General features: G+C 41.2%; 1 protein-coding gene across 1 annotated transcript in view; it reads right to left on the bottom strand.

Annotated features, from left to right (window-relative positions):
* Window positions 1-24,547, bottom strand: part of LOC133464113 (adhesion G protein-coupled receptor A3) — a 388,915-nt gene that overhangs the window by 271,520 nt on the left and 92,848 nt on the right. The window contains 1 exon segment of the mRNA XM_061746099.1: window positions 964-1,177. Within this exon segment, the coding sequence (XP_061602083.1) occupies window positions 964-1,177 (214 nt within the window).

Genomic DNA, 24,547 nt, shown 5'->3' with positions numbered 1-24,547 from the left:
GGAGGAAAGAAGGAAGGAAGGGAAAAAAGAAGGAAGGAAGGAAGGAAGGAAGGAAGGAAGGAAGGAAGGAAGGAAGGAAGGAAGGAAGGGAGAAAACAAGGAAATAAGGAAGGAATGGAAAAAAGAGGAAGGGAAGAAGGAAGGAGAGAGAAGGAGGAAAGAAGGAAGGAAGGAATGAATGAATGAAGGAAGGGAGAAAAGAGGAAGTCAAGAAGGAAGGAAGGAAGGAAGGAAACAAGGAAATAAGGAAGGAAGGGAAAAAAGAGGAAGGGAAGAAGGAAGGAGAGAGCAGAAGGAAGGAAGGAATGAATGAATGAATGAATGAATGAATGAATGAATGAATGAATGAAGGGAGAAAAGAGGAAGTCAAGAAGGAAGGAAGGAAGGAAGGAAGGAAGGAAACAAGGAAATAAGGAAGGAAGGGAAAAAGAGGAAGGGAAGAAGGAAGGAGAGAGCAGAAGGAAGGAATGAATGAATGAATGAATGAATGAAGGGAGAAAAGAGGAAGTCAAGAAGGAAGGAAGGAAGGAAGGAAGGAAGGAAGGAAGGAAGGAAGGAAGGAAGGAAGGAAGGAAGGAAGGAAGGAAGAAAACAAGGAAATAAGGAAGGAAGGGAAAAAAGAGGAAGGGAAGAAGGAAGGAGAGAGCAGAAGGAAGGAATGAATGAATGAATGAATGAATGAATGAAGGAAGGAAGGAAGGAAGGAAGGAAGGAAGGAAGGAAGGAAGGAAGGAAGGAAGGAAGGAAGGAAGGAAGGAAGGACATCCCGTTGCTGCTTCCACCTGCCTTTATGTAATAATTGCTCGGGGGTTTATGTTCATGTTCTGGGTCTCTGGAAAGCGTCTGGAGACAACATCTGTTGTATTAGATGCTATACAAATACAATTGAATTGAATTGAATTCTCCGGTCCTTCCTCCCCCTTCCTCCTCCTCCTCCTCCTCCTCCTCCTCCTCTGTTAGTACCTGGTCAGCAGGCAGCAGTCGTGGAGCAGCGTCTCCTCCACGTAGACGCCCCGGTCCTCCTGCGTGGTCACGACCAGGCCGTTGTGACGCCACCGCAGCTCCATGGAGGGGTCCACGGAGGAGGCGGTGCACTGCAGGGGGAGCCGGTCCCCGTGGAAAACCAGCTGCCTCTGGGAGGGGATGAGCTGGAACAGGGGCAGCTCCAGAGGGCTGTCTGCAGGATGAGAGGGGTCGGAAGAAAAAAGGTCAGCTCGGACCACTTCATGTCTTATTACCATCATTCTAAATTGCAAGAGACCCACAAGTCAGCCATACAGTGCCGATCCTGGCTCCCAGGGGGCCCTAAGCAGGAATCGTGGCAGCCGGAAAAGCCGGCTGCCCATCCTGTGGCGATTTGGGCGATTTGGGCCAATTTGGGCACGATTTGGGCCGATTTGACGACAAAAAATCATGCTGTAGATTGTGCATGATTTTCTTGTGTATAACACTGTGGCAAGTTCACCACAACAATGGGGAATTTCCCCCATTTTCATTCATACCTCCATGGTGTCCCCCCACAGATTGGAGGTATGTCACTGTTTTATTATTATTTCCAGTACTCGAGTTGTAAAATAAAATCAGGGGGGATGGTGGATTTTATCATATGGGGACAGATAATTTGTGCTGATTACAAATAATATAATATAATATATTACAAATAATAGCAGTGACCAAAACACCTGCAGAAATACTGCAGGAATGACATAGCAGCAGTTAAATGCAGCCTTCTGTAAGCTTTAAATATCCACTGGGCTTACATCAAATACATCAAAACACAACAATAAAAAACACTTTTCTGAACTTATCAATATGCCTCTGTCCTTCACAAGTAAAATGGATCACTACAAAAACTCAAAATCTTAACAAGAATATTTGTCTTATATCTAGTTAAAATGTCTCATTTTAGTAAAAAAAAATCTCATTACACTTAAAACAAGACTCATCACTGGAAAAAAAAAATGTCCCCTGTTTCAAGTAGATTTTCACTTGAAATAAGTAGAAAAATCTGCCAGTGGAACAAGATTTTTTTGCTTGTAATAAGAAGATAAATCTTGTCCCACTGGCAGATTTTTCTACTTATTTCAGGTGAAAATTTAATTGAAACAGGTGAAAATTGTCAAACAAGTTATTTTTCTGGTGATGACTCTAAATGTTGAAATAGCAGTAAAACCACATTCATTGATGAAATGACATAAGGGATGGAAAGGAGGGATGGCAGTTTTACAGGGGGGATGATTTGGACCGTTTTTATTTCAGGGAGGGATGATTTGGACCGTTTTTATTTCAGGGGGGGATGATTTGGACCGTTTTTATTTCAGGGGGGGATGATTTGGACCGTTTTTATTTCAGGGGGGATGAGGGGGGATGCCATCCCCCCTCATCCCCCCTCAATTCGAGTACTGATTATTTCCACAATTCAACTTCCAAAGTTCCACACCACCACACAACATCATTCTCTAAGCGAATATCTACCGTATCTTAATTACATGATGACATAGTAAAATATAAAAATTCCTCTTTAAAAACAAAAACACGACATTGACGTTACTAGTCTGCAACACTGCAAGTTGCATGGAAGTCACGTTGGCTGGTTACCTGACTGTTGTTGACGCAGCTCATCATTCCGTTGCTTCTTTTTCTTTTTTTCGCACCCTGAAGGATATATCCTTTTCATTTTGCAGTCTGCAGTGTTGGTGTTACTGTTACTACTGTAACTCTGAACTAGGTTTTCTTTTTAGCGCCGGCTCGGTCGCCGGCTCGTAAACGTAAACAAACAGCTGCTGGCTCCTGCACCGTGCACGCATGAGATTGAACGTCAAGTTACGTTTTTGGATTCACAACGCACCACTGCGCAAATACCGTAGCAGCAGCTGTGGCGAGGGGTCTGTCTGTAGTACTCAGATAGTGGGAGGATCCTATAGTACGTTCTTTGCCTAAATTCCGCAAATTCGCTCAGGCAATTGGGGGCCCCTGGCCGTCGGGGGCCTTACGCAATGTGCGTACTCTGCGTATAGGAAGGGGCGGGGCTGCAGCCATAACAGACCATTGCAAAAGGGAAAACCCTATTATGAACTGGGACAAAGCCAGAGTCATCCGCACTGAGGACAAAAGACACCAGCGCTGGATTTTGGAGGCCATAGAAATAAGGAAACAAGGACAACAAACGATGAACAGAGATGAGGGAGTGTACATGCTCTCTCACACATGGACCAATATCTTGGAGCGGCGGGAGGAGAGCGGGGGGCGTGGCCGACCTGTCAAACCTGGCAGGTCGGCCACGCCCTCATAGTAAAAACAGCTGATAAGGACGTTGTCACTTCCCATCACGTGACACTCTGAGGAAGGCGGGAGAACCGCCGAAACTGTTAGATTGAAGGTAAGAAGTCGGAACTTTGTTTGAAAAAAAGAAACCTTAGGATATCTATCTGAAGACATAATGAACACAATACAACCATCATTCTAAACGTTTGGTCTGAAACTGCTGAAGAAACGCAACAGCGAAGAGTTTTTTCATGCTAAAGAATCAGTTTGAATTTCATTTGAAGGACTATAGAGATAATGCACATGACGTCCCAGATGCGACTTCACGGCGGGTTACGCCCACTGAGTGTCAGAAAGACTGAGTGGCAGAAAGACTGAGTGGCAGAAAGACTGAGTGGCAGCGTAGACTTTCAGTTTGAGCAACTCGAAAACATCTAAAATGGGAAAGAGCTGTTGTGCGATCGACTGTACTCATAGATTTAGCAAGAAATCTGAGTTATCGTTTTACAGACTGCCGAAAAATAAGCTTAAAGGGAACTATTATGACAAACAGGTTTTCTCTTGCTTTAACATATATAAAGTGGTCTCCCCTCAGCCTGCCAACTCGGAGACGGAGGAAAGCAACCAAATTCTGCAGTGTCTGTACAGCCGCCCGGATGAGCCGTCCAGTGTGATGTGGATCTATGAGCCGTTCAGATTCTGCTCCCGTCGTTACATAATGACGGGAGCGATTTACATAGGTTGGCCTCCAATGCGTGAAACCACGCCAACAACTAACTCCGCCGGCCGGAGCTTCCGGCATTTTTTCGTAGCGGTGTATCGCGTCATTCAGGCAGCCAATCAGCAAAGTGCCTCATTATCATAGCCCCGCCCACTCAGAATCCTGCATAGATAATGAGGTTAGAGAATGGGAAAATAAAGACATGGCTCAGAGGATGAATTTCTAATTTATTTAGCAAAAACAATCAAAAGCTTGTTTTTAAGACATTCAAGGCCTGTTTAAAATAGGTATTAGATGCCATTTAATCTCCACGACTACAGCGAACTAAAGCCAGGCAGAGTACATCCAAGTGAGGGCCGCGGCTTCGTGGCGCTCGAAACCCGGAGACTGTTGGGGGGGGGCTGATAAGAAGGGGGAGCCGAGGAAGCCGTTGAGTTGAGGGAGATGTGGTTATCAGTAAGTGTAGGTGTAGCTATGAGTCCGTGAACTTCGCTCAGAGCTGCTCTCAGCCAATGTCCTTGACGTTATCAGGCGGCTCGGTACAGTTCTGAAAACAGGGTTCGCAGATGTTCGTGGGAGAGGGGAGGGTTAGTGGGGGCAGAGTCATATTTTTTACATTCCACCAGAAAGATTGTGACCGGAGCGATCGGCCAAAACCGCCCTGTCAAGGCCAGATTATAGAATCAACAATTATATTACAAGAACAGGCAGCCTCAGTAATTTTCCGTCTGCCTTCAGTCTCTGGTTTATCAATGGCGACTCCAATCAGACGAATTTGTGATCAATTTCCGCCAAGCCAAGCTTCCAACTTCTCCATCTTGCCAATGAGCTCAAAGACCGCCGCCAGCCTGCGATTCTGTTCGAGAATCGCATCCAGCTTACGGCTTTGCTCCCCCAAAGTTAAAGTTTGAGTGTTGATCACTTTGCTTGACCCTTCAGCCACGTCCGGCAGCTCTGAAAGAGCCAAAACAGCTGTCAACGACTTACGCGTTTGTCGGTAGACCAGGAATCCCCCTCCTCCGATCAAGAAGATAATCAAGAGAAATCCTGCTATCATAAATCCAATATGAAGGCATCTTCAACGTCCTCGACAGACAGAATCGCCAAACACAAAGGTTTCCGGTATTTGTAGGAATCGCCAAACACAAAGGTTTCCGGTATTTGTAGGAATCCATTGTGTATCCAGCGAAAAATGTCCCATCGGGGCAAGAGGGCTCCCTTACCCCCTGTCTTCTTGTCGCCAAAATTTGGTCAATTGTTCTGAGAGACCAGTTAATCAATTCCATGATTGTAGAGTTTCGGAGGAGTGAAAAGAAGAGACTCTGAAGACGAGACAAACAAAAGCAGTAGCCGGGCAGATAGATAAGGGAGAGGAGCAGAAAAAGCGTCCGCCTTCGTCGAGAGCCGAAAGCCACTTTTTGCTTTATTGCTTGGTTCATTTCACTGTTGATAGGTAATAAGAACAAACTCAGTAAGATTGTCAACATGTCTAGCAAGATTGTAGGCCAACAACAAGTCAGTCTGTGAATCCCGTGTGACGGGGAAAGGGAGGACAATCTGCAGTGAAATATCTCATCCCCTCAATGCAGAATATCTGCGGTTACCATCAGGATGGAGGTATAAGGTACCGCCTCTGCAGATCTCCCGGGCCCAAAGATCTTTTATTCCTCTAGTATAACTCTGCTAAATAAATTATAGATAGTTTATTAATTTCATAATCTGCTAGGTTTGGTGTGAAGGACTTTAGGATCAAAGATTCTATTCATTGTGTTAAGTTATGTTATTGTATAGTGTTGTTCTATACTGCACTTAATCGTTCTATGTCGAATTGTCTTGTATATTGTTCTGTTTTTGTTTTTGACTATGTATTGTGACTGCCACAGATGCAAAAAGAATTCCCAAAGGACAATACATTTAAACTAATTAACTAACTAACTAACTAACTAAATGTTATATTTGTTCTTTTGAGTCACATTAAGAAGACTATTGTCAGAGCATCATCATCCATGCGCTTTATATTACTGTAATATACGTTTTACTGGCTTTAACCAAAAATCCATCATTCCCTGTAGTTTTCAAACTAAAGTCTTAGAGCTCGCTCCTCCCATCAGGATCTCCCCCAAACTGCATTTCAAACTTTCAGTTCTGGCTCAGACTGCAACCGTTTGTCAATATAATAAACTACATTGATGATCAATCACTGGCTCGTCCTCTCACACCTCATAAATGTGTATTTTATTGCTAGGCACTGACTTTTTTTTCAAATATCTGAAATGTGTTAAAGTGGGGCAAAAAAGTATTTAGTCAGTCACCAGTTGTGCAAATTCTCCCACTTAAAAAGATTAGAGAGGCCTGTAATTTTCATCATAGGTACAGTACTGTATTTTCCGCACTATAAGGCGCACCTTCAATGAATGACGTATTTTAAAACAGTTTCCATATATAAGGCGCACCACATTATAAGGCGCTACAGTAGAGACTGGGGTTACGTTCTGCATCCATTAGACCAAGGGTTTACTCTTTCATCCTTATACCGCGGCTCCGAGTGGCTTGGGAAAATAAAATTACAAAAAAAACAAAAAATAAGTATTGAATTGAAGTGTATTTTATTTGTGTTAGTTCTTTAATATTTTAGTTCTAAATTGGAAGATTATTGTGATCTTGACATATTAGAATAAATATATTTTATTGTTTTTCGTCGCTCAAAATAAACGTCATACTCGTGAAAGCCGGTATTCCCGCCAAAACGTCATCCATTCGTCGCGACTTTCAACCCCAGCAAGGTCAAGTATGGAGAAATGTAAGAATAGAAAAACATCTGAAGAAAATCGAACATTCAATGATGCCTGGAGTGAGGAGACCCATCCAAGATGGCGGCCACGCTGGATTACGCTCCAGCATGTCATGAGGCGTCTACGTATATATGTCTATGGTTGCGAGACCTGTTGCGGCTCAATAGTGATCCATATATAAGGGCGCACCGGATTATAAGGCGCATGGTCAGCCTTTGAAAAAATGAAGGCTTTTAGGTGCGCCTTATAGTGCGGAAATACGGTATATCTCAACTATGAGAGACAGAAATAATCCAGGAAATCACATTGTAGGATTTTTACTGAATTCATTGGTAAATTCCTGGGTAAAATAAGTATTTGGTCACATACAAACAAGCAAGATTTCTGGCTTTCACAGACACTGTATATCGATACAATTTACCTGCTTGCCTATTAAATCCTTAGCAAGGTCAGCTCTATCTTTGAGGCCCAACGGACGCATGGGGAGACGGACCTCTCTAACCAGTGGCATCAATGTCAACAAATAAACAATTACATGCTCTGAAAAGACACTCAAATCAAACGTGCACATTTCCCCAGTGATTCAATATAAGTTGTAAATGTACCTTTGCACGGTTTATTTTAATATTTACCGTTGAAAAGCACAATATATTTAACGGTTTACTTCCACGTAACAGTAATCAATCACCACACATCCACGATCCATAAATTGAAATGTGAAATAAAGTTTATAAATAAAAAAAATAAAAAGAACACGTCCACGTCGGGGCCTCGTCACGTGATCAGGATCTCTGATCTCTGACAAAGAGTGGATGCCCAGGGAATTCCCTGTGTTTGACGGAATGGGAGAATGGTTAAAACAATGAATTTAAATATCGCCTGTCTCCACTTCCTGTTTCAAAAGCAATTAAAAATGATAATTTGTGGCTGGACGACGCTCTGGTTAAGGTCTGGTTAGGTTAATGCACCACTTATGATTGGTTAGAAGTAGGAAACGCTTATGGTCTTTATTAAAAACAATAATTTCACATCACTTACGCCACCTCCGTCGTCATGGCGACAGCAAACAACATGGGTAAATACTCGAATTTAGGTTAAGTACTAGAAAACACGGTTAAATACTCGCTGTCAAAATACTGTTAAAAATCGTCAAAACACCATTAGAACACTGTTAAAACAGTGTTAAAAACATGCTTTTACAAACTGACAGTAACAAACAGTAACTTGCGCGTCAAAAACTCATAACTTAGCCACTATAATAAAGAATAATATATACATAATAATAATGTAATTAAAGCTGCAAGCAGCGATGAACGGGCCCTCGCACTCACGGCCACCGCCCCCCATAAGCATATCAGAAATGACACCACCCACGACTATGTCAAACCATTCAAAAGTTATAGCAGAAAAAAGGGACAACCAATCAGAAGAAGGGGCGGGGCTAATTCAGGCCAATGAAGGTCAAGGACTCCATACAGAATCTGATGACACCACCCACGACTATGTCAAACCATTCCAAAGTTATAGCAGAAAATCGGGACAACCAATCAGAAGAAGGGGCGGGGCTAATTAAGGCCAACGAAGCTTAAGAACTCATTACAGAGTCCCATGACACCACCCACGACTTCCTATGTCAAACCATTCCAAAGTTATAGCAGAAAAAAGGGACAACCAATCAGAACAAGGGGCGGGGCTAATTAAGGCCAACGAAGCTCAAGGACTCCATAACGAATCTGATGATACCACCCACGACTCTCTATGTCAAACCATTCAAAAGTTATAGCAGAAAATCGGGACAACCAATCAGAAGAAGGGGCGGGGCTAATTAAGGCCAACGAAGCTCAAGGACTCCATACAGAGTCCCATGACACCACCCACAACTTCCTATGTCAAACCATTCAAAATCTATGGCAGAGAAAAGTATTCTAGGGGGCGCTGTTGAGCTGTTAGGCCACGCCCATTAATGCAAACCATGAAATATCAAATTTATCGCCAAGTCTGTCTTGCATGCCAAATTTGGTGACTTTTGGTGAACTATCAAATATGGACCAATCAGATTTCAAAATGGCCGACTTCCTGTTGGGTTTTGGCCATGGCTCCAAGAGACTTTTCTTTAAGTTGTGACATGATACAGGTGTGTAGCGATTTTCGTGCATGTACATCAAACCGTATTGTGGGGCTTGAGGCACAAAGTTTTCCGGGGGGCGCTGTTGAGCCATTTTGCCACGCCCATTAATGCAAACCATGAAATATAAAATTTATCGCCAGGCCTGACTTGCATGCCAAATTTGGTGCCTTTTGGGGAACTATCAAATATGGACCAATCAGATGAAGGGGGGGTGCGCTTGTTGGCGTCTAGCGTTGCCACGGTAACACTTTTGAAAGAGAAAAGTAATGCGTGTAGTCGCAGGATGGAGACGCACATTTTGATGTATAACACATCTGGGTTCACGATACGGTTCGGGCCGTATTAATTCTCGAAGGAATGGCATATATTGCTCCAAAATTACGCGATTAATTCAGAATGTTCAAAATGGCCGACTTCCTGTTCGGTTTCGGCCACGGCGCCAAGAGACTTTTCTTTAAGTTGCGACACGATACAGGTGTGTACCGATTTTCGTTCATGTACGTCAAACCGTATTATGGGGCTTGAGGCGCAAAGTTTTTTCTGTCTGAACCAATCAGATGAAGGGTGGGCACACTTTTTGGCGTCTAGCGTTGCCACGGTAACGCTTTTGAAAGAGAAAAGTAATGCGTGGTGTCGGAGGATGGAGACGCACATTTTGATGTATAACACACTTGGGGGCACGTTACGGTTCGGGCCGTATTAACTGCCGAAGGAAGGCATAAATTTCGCCAAAATGACACGATTAATTCAAAATGGCCGACTTCCTGTTCGGTTTCTCGACATGACGCCCAGAGACTTTTCTTTAAGTTGTGCCATGATACAGGTGTGTACCGATTTTCGTGCATGTACGACAAACCGCATTGTGGGGCTTGAGGCACAAAGTTTTCAAGGGGGCGCTGTTGAGCCATTTTGCCACGCCCATTAATGCAAACCATTAAATATCAAATTTTTCGCCAGACCTGGCTTGCATGCAAAATTTGGTGACTTTTTGGGCACGTTTAGGGGGGCAAAAAGGCCTTCCTTTTGTCAGAACAATAAGAAGAAGAAGAAGAAGAAGAAGAAGAATAATTCCTGCAATTACAATAGGGCCTTCGCACTGCAAGTGCTCGGGCCCTAATAATCAGTGTATATATCGAGACAACGGATCCCAATGACTTTGCATAGTACAATATCCGTGGTGCTCACACGGAATTATACCATTTCTGTGTTGGTGCCACGGAAAATAGTGGTGAGAGGTCGTGGGCATTTCACGGATTTTTGTGAGATCAGGTTGCATTTCCCCTCAAAACATGAATCCCCCCACAAGCATCCCTAAACACACAGACTCATGCTGCCCCCCCAAAAATAGCTGACAATACTGGGGCTTAACGGAGCACATACATCCAAGGTCACACTCCTCCCCCCGTGTTGAGAAACACGTTGTTGCTGTTGCTGAGCGAGACACACAGCAGCTGATAAAGGGTTGCAGCCTTAAGCGCTCTCCAGTCTCTCTTTGACTCCAACTGTGGAAGCGTGGTGCAAAAGGATTACCCTCCAAGTCCACAAGCTCCACAGAAATAAGGCCATGAAAGGGATGAAATGAAAAGACCATGTCTGTTCTCTGATGCCAGAAATACTGAACAGACAACGCTTTTTGGGGATCGAGCAACGCTCTGATCTCCCAAGTTGTTAATGTACAATGCATAACACAACATTATATAATACGATAAAATGTATAATTAACTCTCCCAGTTGCCTTTTTTTGGGAATTAACTCTAGTTTTGTTTTGTTTGTTTAAAAACAGCACCTTGTTCCAGCTTGGAAGTTCCTGATATACAACCGTGTCCCGGGGTGTTTCCCAAACAGCAACTTTTTCATCGCTTGCACAAAGAGTTGTGGAGGTAGCAGCTCTCTTTTAATCCAAAATGTAAACCCTACGGGCTTTTATTGCTTCCTGTGCTGGTTTGAAACAAGTGAAATACGGAAATATCAATGTTGCCCAGTGGCTTATTGTCCACAGCTTACGAGCTGCCATTACTGTTGAGCAGGAGTGAGTTGCTGGTGTGGGTTTTCATGGAGGGAAATGTGCAGAAGGAACAATGTTCACAGTTCTCCTCTTATATAAAGGTTTAGCATGGACTGTAGACACTTTCAGTACAGAATTTAAAATAACTTGTATGTAATTTTTTTTTGTAACCCTTGTGCTGGCTTCGGGTCAAGGAAGGAGGAAGAGAAGACGGGAGGAAAGAAGGAAGGAAGGAAGAATGAAAAGAAGGAAGGGAGAAAGAAAACAAGGAAGGAAGGCAGGAAAGAAGAAAGGAAGGAAGGAAAGAAGGGAGGATAGAAGGAAGGAAGGGAGAAAAGAAGGAAAGAAGGGAGGAAAGAAGGAAGGAAGGGAAAAGAAAAAAAAGGAAGGGAGGGAGAAAAGAAGGAAGGAAGGAAAGAAAGAAGGGAGGAAAGAAGGAAGGAAGGAAGGAAGGAAGGAAGGAAGGAAGGAAGGAAGGAAGGAAGGGAGAAAAGGAAGGAAGGAAGGAGGGGAAGAAGGAAGGAAGGAAAGAAGGAAGGAAGGGAAAAAAGGAAGGAAGGAAGGAAGGAAGGAAGGAAGGAAGGAAGGAAGGAAGGGATAAAAGAAGGAAGGAAGGAAGGGAAGAAGGAAGGAAGGGAAAAAAGAAGGAAGGAAGGAAGGAAGGAAGGAAGGAAGGAAGGAAGGAAGGAAGGAAGGAAGGAAGGAAGGAAGGAAGGAAGGAAGGAAGGAAGGAAGGAAGGAAGGAAGGAAGGAAGGAAGGGATAAAAGAAGGAAGGCCGGAGGGCCGGAAGGAAGGAAGGAAGGCCGGAAGGAAGGAAGGAAGGAAGGAAGGAAGGAAGGAAGGAAGGAAGGAAGGAAGGAAGGAAGGAAGGAAGGAAGGAAGGAAGGAAGGAAGGAAGGAAGGAAGGAAGGAAGGAAGGAAGGAAAGAGTAGGAGGAAAGAAGGAACAGGAGAATTAGGTCATTTTGACCCAAAGACAGTACAAGGGTTAAATGAGGTCTTGTGCTTTATTATGAGCATTCAATGATACAGATTAAGAGCACCGAGTGCCGTAACAGTGGTTTCTTTTTTCACATTGGTGAAAATAAAAATGCTGAAAGAGATCAATGAACCATTACTTATCATATGAAGACTCAAGAGGTATGAAATCTGTTCTTGATTCCATCGAGTAATGTAAAAGTCACATGGCATCACTGAAAATGAAAAAAACAGAACATGAGAAAGTCCTTTGGAGGTTGCCATGGATAAAACACCTCTCAAGCCAATCTTTCAGGGATAACGTTTAATTGAGAGCGTTAAAAAAAATTAAGACCATTAAGAAAGATCGGCCTACTGGATTGTCAATATGAAGAATTTTATTGGGATGAATTCAGAGCAATTTAAGAGTGATGAGTAGTGACAGAAAAGCAGAATTAAGGTGAATATTACCACGTCAGGCTGGTTGAAACAGGTTCAAAGTGAATGTTTGACTGTTTGAGGTTAAAAAAATATTTGCAAAAGCTGAAATTTCCCATTGCAAAAAGGGTTCCTGGAAACTTTAAGATGGAAAAACCATTTCAACAGTTTTATTTTAATTTTAATTTTATTTTAACATCTAAATAGATAGAAATCTATTTAGATGTTAAAATAGCAATGAAAAAAATGTGAAACATGTGACTGAGTGAGCTGTTAAGATTTGTAGGGCACTGTGACACCACAGACCCAGACCAAAGTGAAATTATCCTCCCTTCCCATCTTTACACCCAATCTAACGTTATTTTCTGCCTGTTGCAGCTCGGAAATGTGCAGCGAAAAGCTGCAACATTCATTACGACATAATTCAAAACAGGCACACCTTGTGGAAGAGGGGATGGTAGTGAAGCTGAGATGATTAGTGCTCCCCCTGAAAGGACATGCTCAAAGTGTTGAAGAAGTTGGACTTTAGTTCTGTGCTGTTGTTTTTTTAACCAAAGCACTTTAACAAAATTGTGTCAAATAATGAAAAAAAAGACGTAATATGTTTCCTTTAAGAGTCTGAATAGACCAATGGCAGAGAGGCAGAAATAATTAACACCCGTGGGAAAACAACCCAGTCTCACATAAAAACGTGCCCTGCCTACGTTGGTCCAAAGTGGGGTAAAACATGGTTATAATTAATTTTCACACATTTAACAATTATATATTTAAAATATATTTACACAAATGTATGTATCATGCCCTTAAACTACTATGTGCACTCTTATTTTAGTATTAACAACCTCCATTTCTGTGAAAAAAAATAATATTTGCTAAGAACTACATTTCCCTAGAGTCATGCTATACAGCTTTATGCTAATCAGCGCCATATTTGTAGTCACATTGGTTTGGATAACCCTAACGTATAAAAACGTTTTAAAAAACATACATACATTTTCTATCATCTCTGACCCAGAGTTTTATTAGAAAATACTGGAAGCTGCAAATCTGGACGCTCAGACCTGAAAACGCCTGGTGTCAGTCACATCCAACATTTAAATGAGTTACTGTCAGTTCACAACGATGGTTAAGTTGTTTTCATTCCTGTAGATTCTTTACAATAGTTATTGATGTGACATCAAGGCGTGTCAGCCGTAGGAAACAGCAACAACGCTCAGGCATGATCATTTGCTCTGGACAGGACTTGGAAATCATTTATCTACTAACACCTGATCTTCCATTGTGACATATCTGTACTTGACGACCCTGTGAAAGTCTTAAGGTTAGAAATGCAACAGCAGCTGATGCTGAAACGGGACGGAGCAGAAGCACAACGGGGGCCGTCGACTGCTGACTCGGCTCCAGCTGAGAGTGTTGAGTCGACGCTTTGAGCCAAAGATCAGAGCTCCCGCCCTCCGGTCACAGTCAGAGAAAAATACGATTATTGCTTGTGTGTGCTCAAGAGTGTGTCAGAGACAGGCAGAGCAAGACCCGCCGGGGGACGGAGACCACGGTTATCGTAGTTAATCAAAACTAAATTAACTAAATATAATCCTGTTAACTGAAATAAAAGTAAAAACCAAAGATTTTTTATGAAACTAAAAGTGTCTATGCAAAACTAACTGAAACGAAATGGTATTCCGGGTGTTCAATTGGTTTTCATTTTTGTTCTGTGCCTTGCTTTTTTATGTTTGTGGCATCATCCTTCTAATTACTAATTCTTTTTGCTGACTAAATACTCAAAAGAAAGAATACCAGCTTTTTGTTATGTATTGCATTGTTGGTAGGATTCTTTTTATTCTTTACCAATAGCTTTTTATTCTATTGTAAAAGCAACCGTTGAACATGACAAGTAAACCGTTGATCTCAAACTCGTGGATATTTGCACATTCGTAATAATTAACCTGAAACTCAACCTGATTTTAATTAGTGAAGAAACTGAAAGAAAAAATGAAAAATCGTAACTTATATCTGATTTTATCTACCCGGATAGATCCGACCAACATCTAGAAAGATGTAGGGTCTGAAAATGATCCATAGGGCAACAATGGACGCTTATCACACTGCCTTTCCACGTAAGTGGTTCGTGCTTCAACCATTCACAACAACAGACGACATAAACAAGCAACGAATGGATGAGTGTGTTGTGTAGAAAAGTAAATTAAATATTTGCCTTTTACATGTTAGGGTTGGGTATTGGCCAAGGACCTCCGATACGATACACATCACGATACTTGTGTATCGATACGATATTGCGATATCCAAATTTTGCAATACATGTATATTTCAATAAAAACTGTAAAAGGCATTATGCATCCTAAAATCTGAGTCGCACCTAAGTCAAATTATAGTGATAATTCATGGGACAAACTGAGTCAAAACAATGTAATTCAAATTATCCATGCCTTTTTATTGTAACTTCAAGCTAAAGTTAGAAAATATTTGCCTATTTTTCATTTTATTTACATAATATGAAGTAAACATTAACAATATTATTTAAGCCCATGTAAACAATAAAGTCTTACTGGATTTACAACCTGTCTGAAACAGTATTAATTATTTGAAAAAAAAAATTATTTCAAATTTTGAATATCGAATCGGATGGCAAAGTATCGCGATATATGGCCATATCGATATTCTTGCCCAGAGCAAATAAATTTGTTAGCAGCACATTTAGATTTCCAGGCTAGATTTAATCTTGTGAAAAAGGTCAAATTGCAAAAAAGCTTGTTATTATGTACCAATCAGTGGAAACGAGGCATTTCATCTCATATTGAAGATGGATGAGCCAGATCAATATCAGGAGATACTTACATTAGTAAGTGAGTATACGTGAACAGCAAGTACTGCTTTGGCCTGGCGTAACTGTGAATTACTCGCCATACATAAACAATACGTCCTGGTACTACATCAAAGCAGGAACCACACCCTGAATCTATAACTATTTAAATATTTCATGAACACCGACAGAGACATCAGGAAAATATTTAGTTCTGCCGTGCAGAGGGATCCTGCCGTGCGGCGATGACGACAGCAGCAGGAGAAACATCTGCCGACGATCCGTCTGCAGGTTTTAATCCGGCATCTGGCTCTCAGGTCGGTCTGGCAGGTTCTCTTCCTCATCCTGTCCTGTCTTCTCCTGCACACGTGGCTCCGATGAGAAATCTACTCAATTAAACGGAGGAAAGCCCAGGTGGAGACCCGTCACCAGGAAAAAAAGAGCTAAACTACAGGGACAAAGATGGATTTCATGTTGAAATGTAATTATTTTTCTCAAAATGATACTAAATAGCCTTGAGTAATCTGAAAATGTTCTTTTTATCCATCTGCTTCTCACGCATTGATACGAATACACGTCCCGGTTGGTGTTACCCTTAGAGTTTAGATCAGAGGTCGGCAACCCAAAATGTTGAAAGAGCCATATTGGACCAAAAACGCAAAAAACAAATATGTCTGGAGCCGCAAAGAATGAAAAGTCTTGTATCAGCCTTAGAATGAAGGCAACACATGCTGCATGTTTCTATATTAGTTATAACTGGGGGAAGATTTTTTTTTTCCATTATTCACTTCGAGAAAAAAGTCGAAATGTTGAGAAAAAAGTCAAAATGTTGAGAAAAAAGTCAAAATGTTGAGAAAAAAGTCAAAATGTTGAGAAAAAAGCCAAAATGTTGAGAAAAAAGTCAAAATGTTGAGAAAAAAGCCAAAATGTTGAGAAAAAAGTTAAAATGTTGAGAAAAAAGTCAAAATTTCGAGAAAAAAGTCGAAATGTCAAGATTAAAAAGGAAAAGAAAAAGAAAGAAAAGCAAGGAAAAAAGAAGAAAAGGGATAAAAAAAGAAAAGAAAAAAAAAAAGGTCAAACATTTTTGAAAAAGCTCCAGGGGCCACTAGGGCGGCGCTAAAGAGCTGCATGGGGCTCTAGAGCCGCGGGTTGCTGATCCCTGGCTTAGATGAAGCGTCTGCTGCACTGGGTTGTCATCATCTCCATCATGTTCCCCACCAGGACTCTACTGATCATTGTCAGGTCACTCATCAGGGGCCTCGTGTACAAAGACTTCTGCAACTGCACGTACGTCCAAATGCATGCACATATTCTTCCCAATTAACTTGAAATTAAATGCACATGCATGAGCCAAACAGTCCACCTTGGTGCCTCCCTCTGCTAGAACACTCTGAGTATGATGATGAGTATAAATATTCATAGAAACAGTGCATACAGTAGTGTCCACACCTGCATCAGATTCCCGGCTGCAGCTTTTTTCTTCCCGGTCCGGTCGGTGCCCCAGGTACCAAACTATCCTGCTCTAACTTTCCATAATATGTCCCACTGAAATAATTGAACTATTATTGAATCCCGGCTAAACTGAAAGTAAAGTCTTGCTTTTAGAGATGCACCGATCGATCCGCAACCGATCGGTATCGGCCCGATAATGCCCCTATCGGTTTTGATCAGAGATCGGAAAATAATAGTTCAAAGCAGCCGATCGGATGACGTTTACAACAAACCACCACAGGAAAGCTTAAGCTAGTAAACTACACCAACTCTTTGTTAGCTGAGTTTAAGGACCAGTCCCAATCCCCCCTGTGATGGTCGCAGACGCGCCCACAACACGGCAACCACCCACACAGTCTGCCTGTCGGTAACCCCTCCCCTTCACACTCATTCAGTTTGCTTTATTTATTAGTATAGTTTAACATTTAAGTTTACTATTGCACATTAGTATTATTAGGACCTGCACACATCACAACATGAACATCAAACAAATAAACACATGACACATAGTTTTGATTTCATACGTCATACAGACTTTATTTTAAGCACATGGTCACACATTTGTAAGTGCACTCATTTGTGTTGACTATGGTTTGCTTTTGTTAATTATTTCTGTTTGTTTATTTATCATGCCCGCTGTGGGGGTCCTGAGTCTGGCCAACTCGGCATCCCAGTGAGGTGTGCGTCAGCGACTGGTGTCCGGGCGGAAACGGCAAAGGAGGGGCAGAAAGTTTCCTCCAGTTTAAGACCTGCTCGGCATGATCCATCTGCTCTCCAGTCGTGGGGGGGACTTAAGATTTTGTTGGAGTTTTGTTATGTTTAATCTAAGTTGGATAAGTTTGTTTATATATGTAAATATTAGTTTGAATACGTTATTTCTGTAGAAATATTTAGTTTGTCCTTTCCACAAGTTTTGTTCCTTTGTAAGCTTAATTGATTTCGTAATTATCCTGTAATTTTGGTTTGGTCTGTTTGTAAATAAGGCAGTTTCTTTGTCTCCTTTAGGGAGAAGAGAGGTTGAGAGTGTTTGGTTTTATGTCCTGTCTTTTGGGTTTTGGTAAACTTTAAAAGGCCCTAAATCGTATCTTTTTGAGATTTTGTGAAAGAAAAATAGATTTAACTATTTTTGATAAACCTTTTTGAGTCTGCGTCCCTGTGTCGACTGCTGGGTCCCTCACACCCCCCTAGTCCTACTTTTCAGTCCTACCCCTAAATTTTGCGTGTTCCCGTGAGGGTAGTGGTGTCCCAATTCCTCTTTGTATGTAGGGCTAGTGGACATAACGAGGGTTAGTGTGTATGAATCTAGCCCTTCACAGCGAGGGATTTCAGATGCTGACTCACCGACCGAGGGCCAGAGAAAATTTCCCAGAATGCTTTACGTCATAATTTCCAGACTCAATCAAACAAAAAAACATGGCGGACAATATCTCATTTTTAGTGAATAAAATCAATATTTTGAGTTAGTTTCTGCATAAAAATGCGTTTTGATTACATTTCTAGCGAGAAATATATATTTTACTTTCATAATATTCACTCAGTGAATGTAAATAATCACTCGCTTTGTCGTTGTTGCGTTGTATCTTCAGATCTCGCCAGAATAAAGGCTGATTTATGGTTCCGCGTTACACCAACGCAGAACCTACGGCGTAGGTTATGTGGCGACGCGCGCCGTACGGTGCGGGGGCGCGCTTTTTGGTGTCTATCGTCGCCACAGTAACGCTTTTGACTGAGATACGTTATGCCCATCATCTCAGGATGGAGACACACATTTTGATGTATAACACACCTGGGGGCACGTTACGGTTCGGGCCGTATTAACTGCCGAAGAAATGGCATACATTTTGCCAAAATTACACGATTAATTCAAAATGGCCGACTTCCTGTTGGGTTTCGGCCATGGCGCCAAGAGACTTGTGTTGAGTTGTGCCATGATACAAGTGTGTACCGATTTTTGTGCATGTACGTCAAACCGTATTGTGGGGCTTGAGGCACAAAGTTTTCTAGGGGGCGCTGTTGAGTCGTTAGGCCACGCCCATTAACCCTTGTGCTGTCTTTGGGTCAAGGGAGGGTGAAGGGAGAAAAGAAGGAATGAAGGAAGGAAGTAAGAAAGGGAGTAAGGAAGGGAGAACAGATGGAAGGGAGGAAAGAAGGGAGAAAAGATGGAAGGAAGGGAGAAAGGAGAAAAGAAGGAAAGAAGGAAGGAAGTAGGAAAGGGATTAAGGAAGGGAGAAAAGATGGAAGGAAGGGAGAAAGGAAGGAAAGAATGGAGAAAAGGTAAGAAAGAAGGGAGGGAAGAAGGAAGGAATGGAGAAAATAAGGAAAGAAAGAAGGAAAGGCAAAGAAGGTAATAAAGAAACGAATGACCAAAGGGAGGTAGGAAGAAAAAGGAGTAAAGGAGGGTAAAAAAGGAGGAAAAGAGGAAAGGAAGAAGGAAGGAGAGAGCATGGCAGGAGGAAAGAAGGATAGAAGAATTGGTTCATTTTGACCCAAAGACAGCACAAGGGTTAATGCAAACCATTAAATATCAAATTTTTCACCAGGCCTGGCTTAGTGCAAAATTTGGTGACTTTTGGGGCACGTTTAGGGGGAAAAAGGCCCTCCTTTCGTCAGAAGAAAAATAAAAACAACGAGAACTCCTACAGATATAGGGCCTTCGCACTGTAAGTGCTCGGGCCCTAATAAACATTTTTATGATGCAAAGCTCTCGTTGGTCCAAGCATGCAGCACACTTGCAGCAGGATGAACGTTCTGACGGTCAGGACTCTGTCAGTAACCCACAGATGACGTCATGGACTGTGATGTTGAGGCTGTGAAGGCTTCACTTCTTTGTTCGTGATCCAAACTTTGTTCTCTGTTTTAAAGAGCTTCAGAATGCATTGATCAAGGCACAAGGGCAAAGTATAGCGTTGGATGTATTAAAATATTAATATCACCCTCAATATGCAGCTGGTGAAAGCAGGAAGGACCTGTTATACTTAGAATATTTTTGTAAAGTTAAAAAAACGCCAGGTTTGCCTTTTTTTTCTGCTGAGTCGGAGGATTTTTTTTGGAACTATGCACAAGTTGTTTTTTTTTGTTCCTGGTTTGTTTGACTCCCACTGTGAAGTTTACTTAAGTTCAGCTTAAATATACATCTATGTACATCTAATTTTTTAGGCTAACAGTCTCAACCTGAATGTCATTGGGATGAAATCATGTTTAAGGTTTATCTCTCACATTGGTTTCAATTTTCAGATCTGGTCAAACATTTATTAAACTAATGCCTTCATTTTTCAATGAAAGTGACATTAAATAAGCCTGATATATATTAACTTCCATATCTTATATATTCTACAAAACAAAATAACAACAGCATACATACGTCTATGCCAAATCTGCTACGTTCACATATAAAGTCAGCGGTTTGGATTTAACGCAGGCAGATTTACCACAATACTTTTTCAAATATAGAAAAAGCTCAAAATTTCCCTCTGAGATTGATGCTCCAAATTCTGGTCCTACGGTTTGTCATTACCACTTCCTGAGAAAATCTTACAGAACCCGACCTTCAAGTTTCTTTTTGTTCAGGGTTTGTTTGACTGCCACTGTGAAGTTTAATTAAGTTAAGCTTAAATACAAATGTATTTACATCTAATTTTCTACGCTAACAGTCTCAACCTGAGTGTCAAGGTTTATTTCTCACATTGGTTTTAATTTTCAGATCTGGTCAAAATCCACCAACATTTATTAAACTAAAGCCTTAATTTTTCAATGAAATTGACATTAAATAAGCCTGATATACAGGACTGTCTCAGAAAATTTGAATATTGTGATAAAGTCTTTTATTTTCTGTAATGCAAAAATGTCATACATTCTGGATTCATTACAAATCAACTGAAATATTGCAAGTCATTTATTATTTTAATATTGCTGATCATGGCTTACAGCTTAAGAAAACTCAAATATCCTATCTCAAAAAATTAGAATATTCTGGGAATCTTAATCTTAAACTGTAAGCCATAATCAGCAATATTAAAATAATAAAAGGCTTGCAATATTTCAGTTGATTTGTAATGAATCCAGAATGTATGACATTTTTGTTTTTTTTAATTGCATTACAGAAAATAAAGAACTTTAGCACAATATTCAAATTTTCTTAGACAGTCCTGTATATTAACTTTCATATCTGATGTACTCTACAAAACAAAAAGCGTACGTATAAAGTAAAGGGTTTGGATTTAACGCAGGCAGATTTACCACAATGCTTTTTCAAATATAGAACAAGCTCAACATTTCTTTCTGAGATTGATGCTCCGAGCGCTGGTCCTGCGGTTTGTCATTACCACTTCCTGAGAAAACCTTACAGAACCCGACCTTCAAGTTGAGCTACACAGTATTTGATCATATTTTTGAATAATAATACCCATGAAGGCGAGCCACAGACTTAAAGGCTTAGACTTGCATGTGAATTTTAACAGCATGATACATGTAACGTGCGGTTTCACCTGTTCGTCGTTTTCTGCTAAAAACTGTTATAGAGAAGCTGGTTGTGCTGTGCACAGAATGCCAAATTAGCCCTGGACTTCATGTCTGGACTGGCGCGCAGCGCGCTTTCGCCGGCGGCGTTAGAGCCACAGGGCCACGTCCAGAAGAGTCAAGCGGATGCCTCCGACCTCAACACAGGAAGCACCTGATTCTGTGAGGAAGCTGCACGCGCTCCGCCGTTTCCGCTCATTTGCAGGCGGCACCCGACCCGATTCCCCGGGAGGACGAGGGCTCATGGCTGGAATGCATGGGGCAAAAACATCTGCTAGCCATCAAAGTGAAGCTGCACAAAGAAACAAATGCATCTTCAATGCATCGCCTTCCTACAAGCACCGGGAGGAAACGTCAGTCAAGAAATATTATTTTTTGTGGTATATGAGTTTGGATTGGGGATGTTTATATCCTACCGCATCGTTTTTCTTCGTAATAAGGTTTTTTTTGTTATTATTTTATTTTATTGGTCCTCTCAATTTCCGCAACAATAATAACCCAAAGTACATGTGTAAATCATCAGTGTAATTAAAAAAAAAAAAAAAAAAAAAATACATATATATATATATACACACACACACACACACACACACACACACACACACACACACACACACACACACACACACACACACACACACACACACACACACACACACACACACACACACACACACACACAATTTTAGCCTAAGCTTATGACGCCTACCCTGTTCACAAAAAAATAAGTTAGCTTTTAAAAACTAGTGCATTTAGGATTTAGAGTATGAAACAAAATACATAAACTACGGTGCGTAACTCGTCCCACAGCTTTGAGAAAACGCAAAAAGTAAAAACGTAGAAACGTGCGGCTTAAGCCCGAATCGAGTGGTATGACTTTTATTAGCGATTGGTGCGCGCGTTTTTGCGCAACGTTCAAAAACGTGCACTTTTGGCGCCATCCGGAACCCATTGGGAGAACTTTGGGGCCTCAGCACTCGCACACCGTTACTCGAAAAATTCTGAACCGATTTAGAAAGTTGTAGGCCCTGAATTTAACTACAGTCCTGTAAATTTTCAGAGCGATCGCACAAATAGTTTTTGCACGAAGTGCAAAAACATTTCCAAATTTCGAAACTAATGGGGAGATTTTCCCATGTACAGTATGTGTGTGGCGCAGAATGTCACACTTTGGATGGGAGGAGGTTAAAAAAAACAAAATTCATCTTTTTTCTGAGTCACCTAACTTTCTCATACTTGCACGTGGAAATGTCATTCAAACTTCAAAACGGAGGAAAACTTCTCTTCTCTCTCCAAACCTGGAACAGTGTTTTCCTAAAATGTACACTTTTCAAGATATGAGCCCTCAAGCAAGGACTGGAAATCACTTTTTTGTTAAGTGCGGGTGTCATTTTCTAGAGTGGGAGAGACAGTAAAAAAATAACCTGAATTTTTATTTGTAACTCGAGCTCACGGCCAAGCCGTAAAAAGGAGAGCAATAATTTTTGGTCAGAATGTAGACATAGGTGTTGGGATTCATGAAATGTGACTTTGACAGGCGGGGTATGCACAAAATTTAAACAGGAGGGGCTAAAGCGGCGCAAATTCCTGCCTCGGTCTCCATTGACTGTAATGTAATCAAAAGTTTTCTTCAAAAAAATCTCAGTTTGTTTTCACACTACCGTTACACAGACATTTTAAGGAATATCTGAATAAAATTAGGATTGTCAGAATCTGCCGGGTTCTGTGTCTCTCACAATATCTTTGTTTTTCTGCTAGGAGCTAAGGTTTTCTCACAAATCGGAGTGATTTGAGAGCTTGTCAGAAGGCAAAATCTGGGTTTTTCTCAGAGCCAAACCGGAAGGTTCTGAAATCGAGGTTCTTGTTGCCGGGGCAACCAGAGGTCAGCTGCTGACTGATTGCCTGAGCCAGAACTGGTCACATGACTCAGTCACTAAAAGCGTTCATATACTTTAACCTGTAAAATGGAGAGATCTGACCCCTGACCTTAGCCGATCCCCAGTCCTGCTGGGAACCGGTTCATGGTATATATATATATATATATATATATATATATATATATATATATATATATATACACCGTATTTTCCGCACTATAAGGCGACTCACAAACACACACACACACACACACTCACACTAAATGCTATAACTTTTTAATGGTTTGACATAGAGAGTCATGGGGGGTGTCATCGGAATCGGTATTGAGTCCTTGAACTACATTGGTGCAAATTAACCCCGCCCCTTCTTCTGATTGGTTGATATGTTATAGTCCAATAACTTTTTAATGGTTTGACATAGAGAGTCATGGGTGGTGTCATCGGACCCGGTATTGAGTCCTTGACCTTCATTGGTGCAAATTAGCCTCGCCTCTTCTTCTGATTGGTCGATATGTTATAGTTCCTATTTTCTGCAATAACTGTAGAATGGTTTGATATAGGAAATGTCATCAAAATCGCAATCATCCGGCAGTAGTCCCGTGGCACTTCAAAATTTCCAGGGAATGTTGTGTCTAGTTTCTAAATATCATTCCATACAGTATATATATAAGCACATAAATACACATACCTACATACACACACGCATACTGTATATACATATATTTACACACATTATATATATATATATATATACATACAGTACACACACACATACATACATACATACATACATAGGTACATGCCTATGTGTATTATACCTTTATTTCATATGTATTAATCATTTTGTATTCATAGGTGCTTTTGAATTGTCATAACGTGCTACACATTTTCATTTCTGTATCTACAGTAAACTGTTCCACAGATTAACTCCTGTCACTGAGATGCATCGTTGTTTAAAATTTGTTCTTGCCTTTGTTTTCCTGAACATATATGTTCCTCTTAATTCTTATTGGCTAACTTTGCTTTTGGAAAAGCTTCTTAATACTGTCAGGAAGTGAATTTGGTATCAGTTACAGAGTACAATTACAGAGTCATATCTACACAAGCTTAACAAGGCTCGGGATGGCGACTTCCCCTTACAAAGTGCCGTCATGTGAAAATAACTATCAAATAATATTACAATAAAAATCTGGTTGTCAAAGTACCGGACTGTATCCATCTGAAAATTGCTTGTTTCCAAGGGAATGAATGAGGTAGTGTAAGACGGACTTGTGCTGTGGAGTCGCGTACGGAAGCCAAGTATGGCGAGAGCAGGAAGCCCATAACATTATCCCTGTAATCCCATAATGGATGTTTTAGGGTCTGAAAGGAGTGCTCTTTGTGCTGCCACCCGATTCCACTCTTGGCTCTTTGTCCGTGGACTGTGCAGAATTACCCTGTAATTGCTTTGGATTGTTTTGTGTAAATGAAAAACACATCCAGTTAGGATTAGAAGGAATTACTCCAGAATGGCTGTGGCTCTGACATTTGAGGATGGCAGA

The sequence above is a fragment of the Cololabis saira genome, chromosome 17 (genome assembly GCF_033807715.1).
Source record: "Cololabis saira isolate AMF1-May2022 chromosome 17, fColSai1.1, whole genome shotgun sequence".
Classification (NCBI taxonomy): Eukaryota; Metazoa; Chordata; class Actinopteri; order Beloniformes; family Belonidae; genus Cololabis; species Cololabis saira.
The sequence above is the reverse complement of the archived record's forward strand: the minus strand, read 5'-3'. Positions and strand labels throughout refer to the sequence as shown.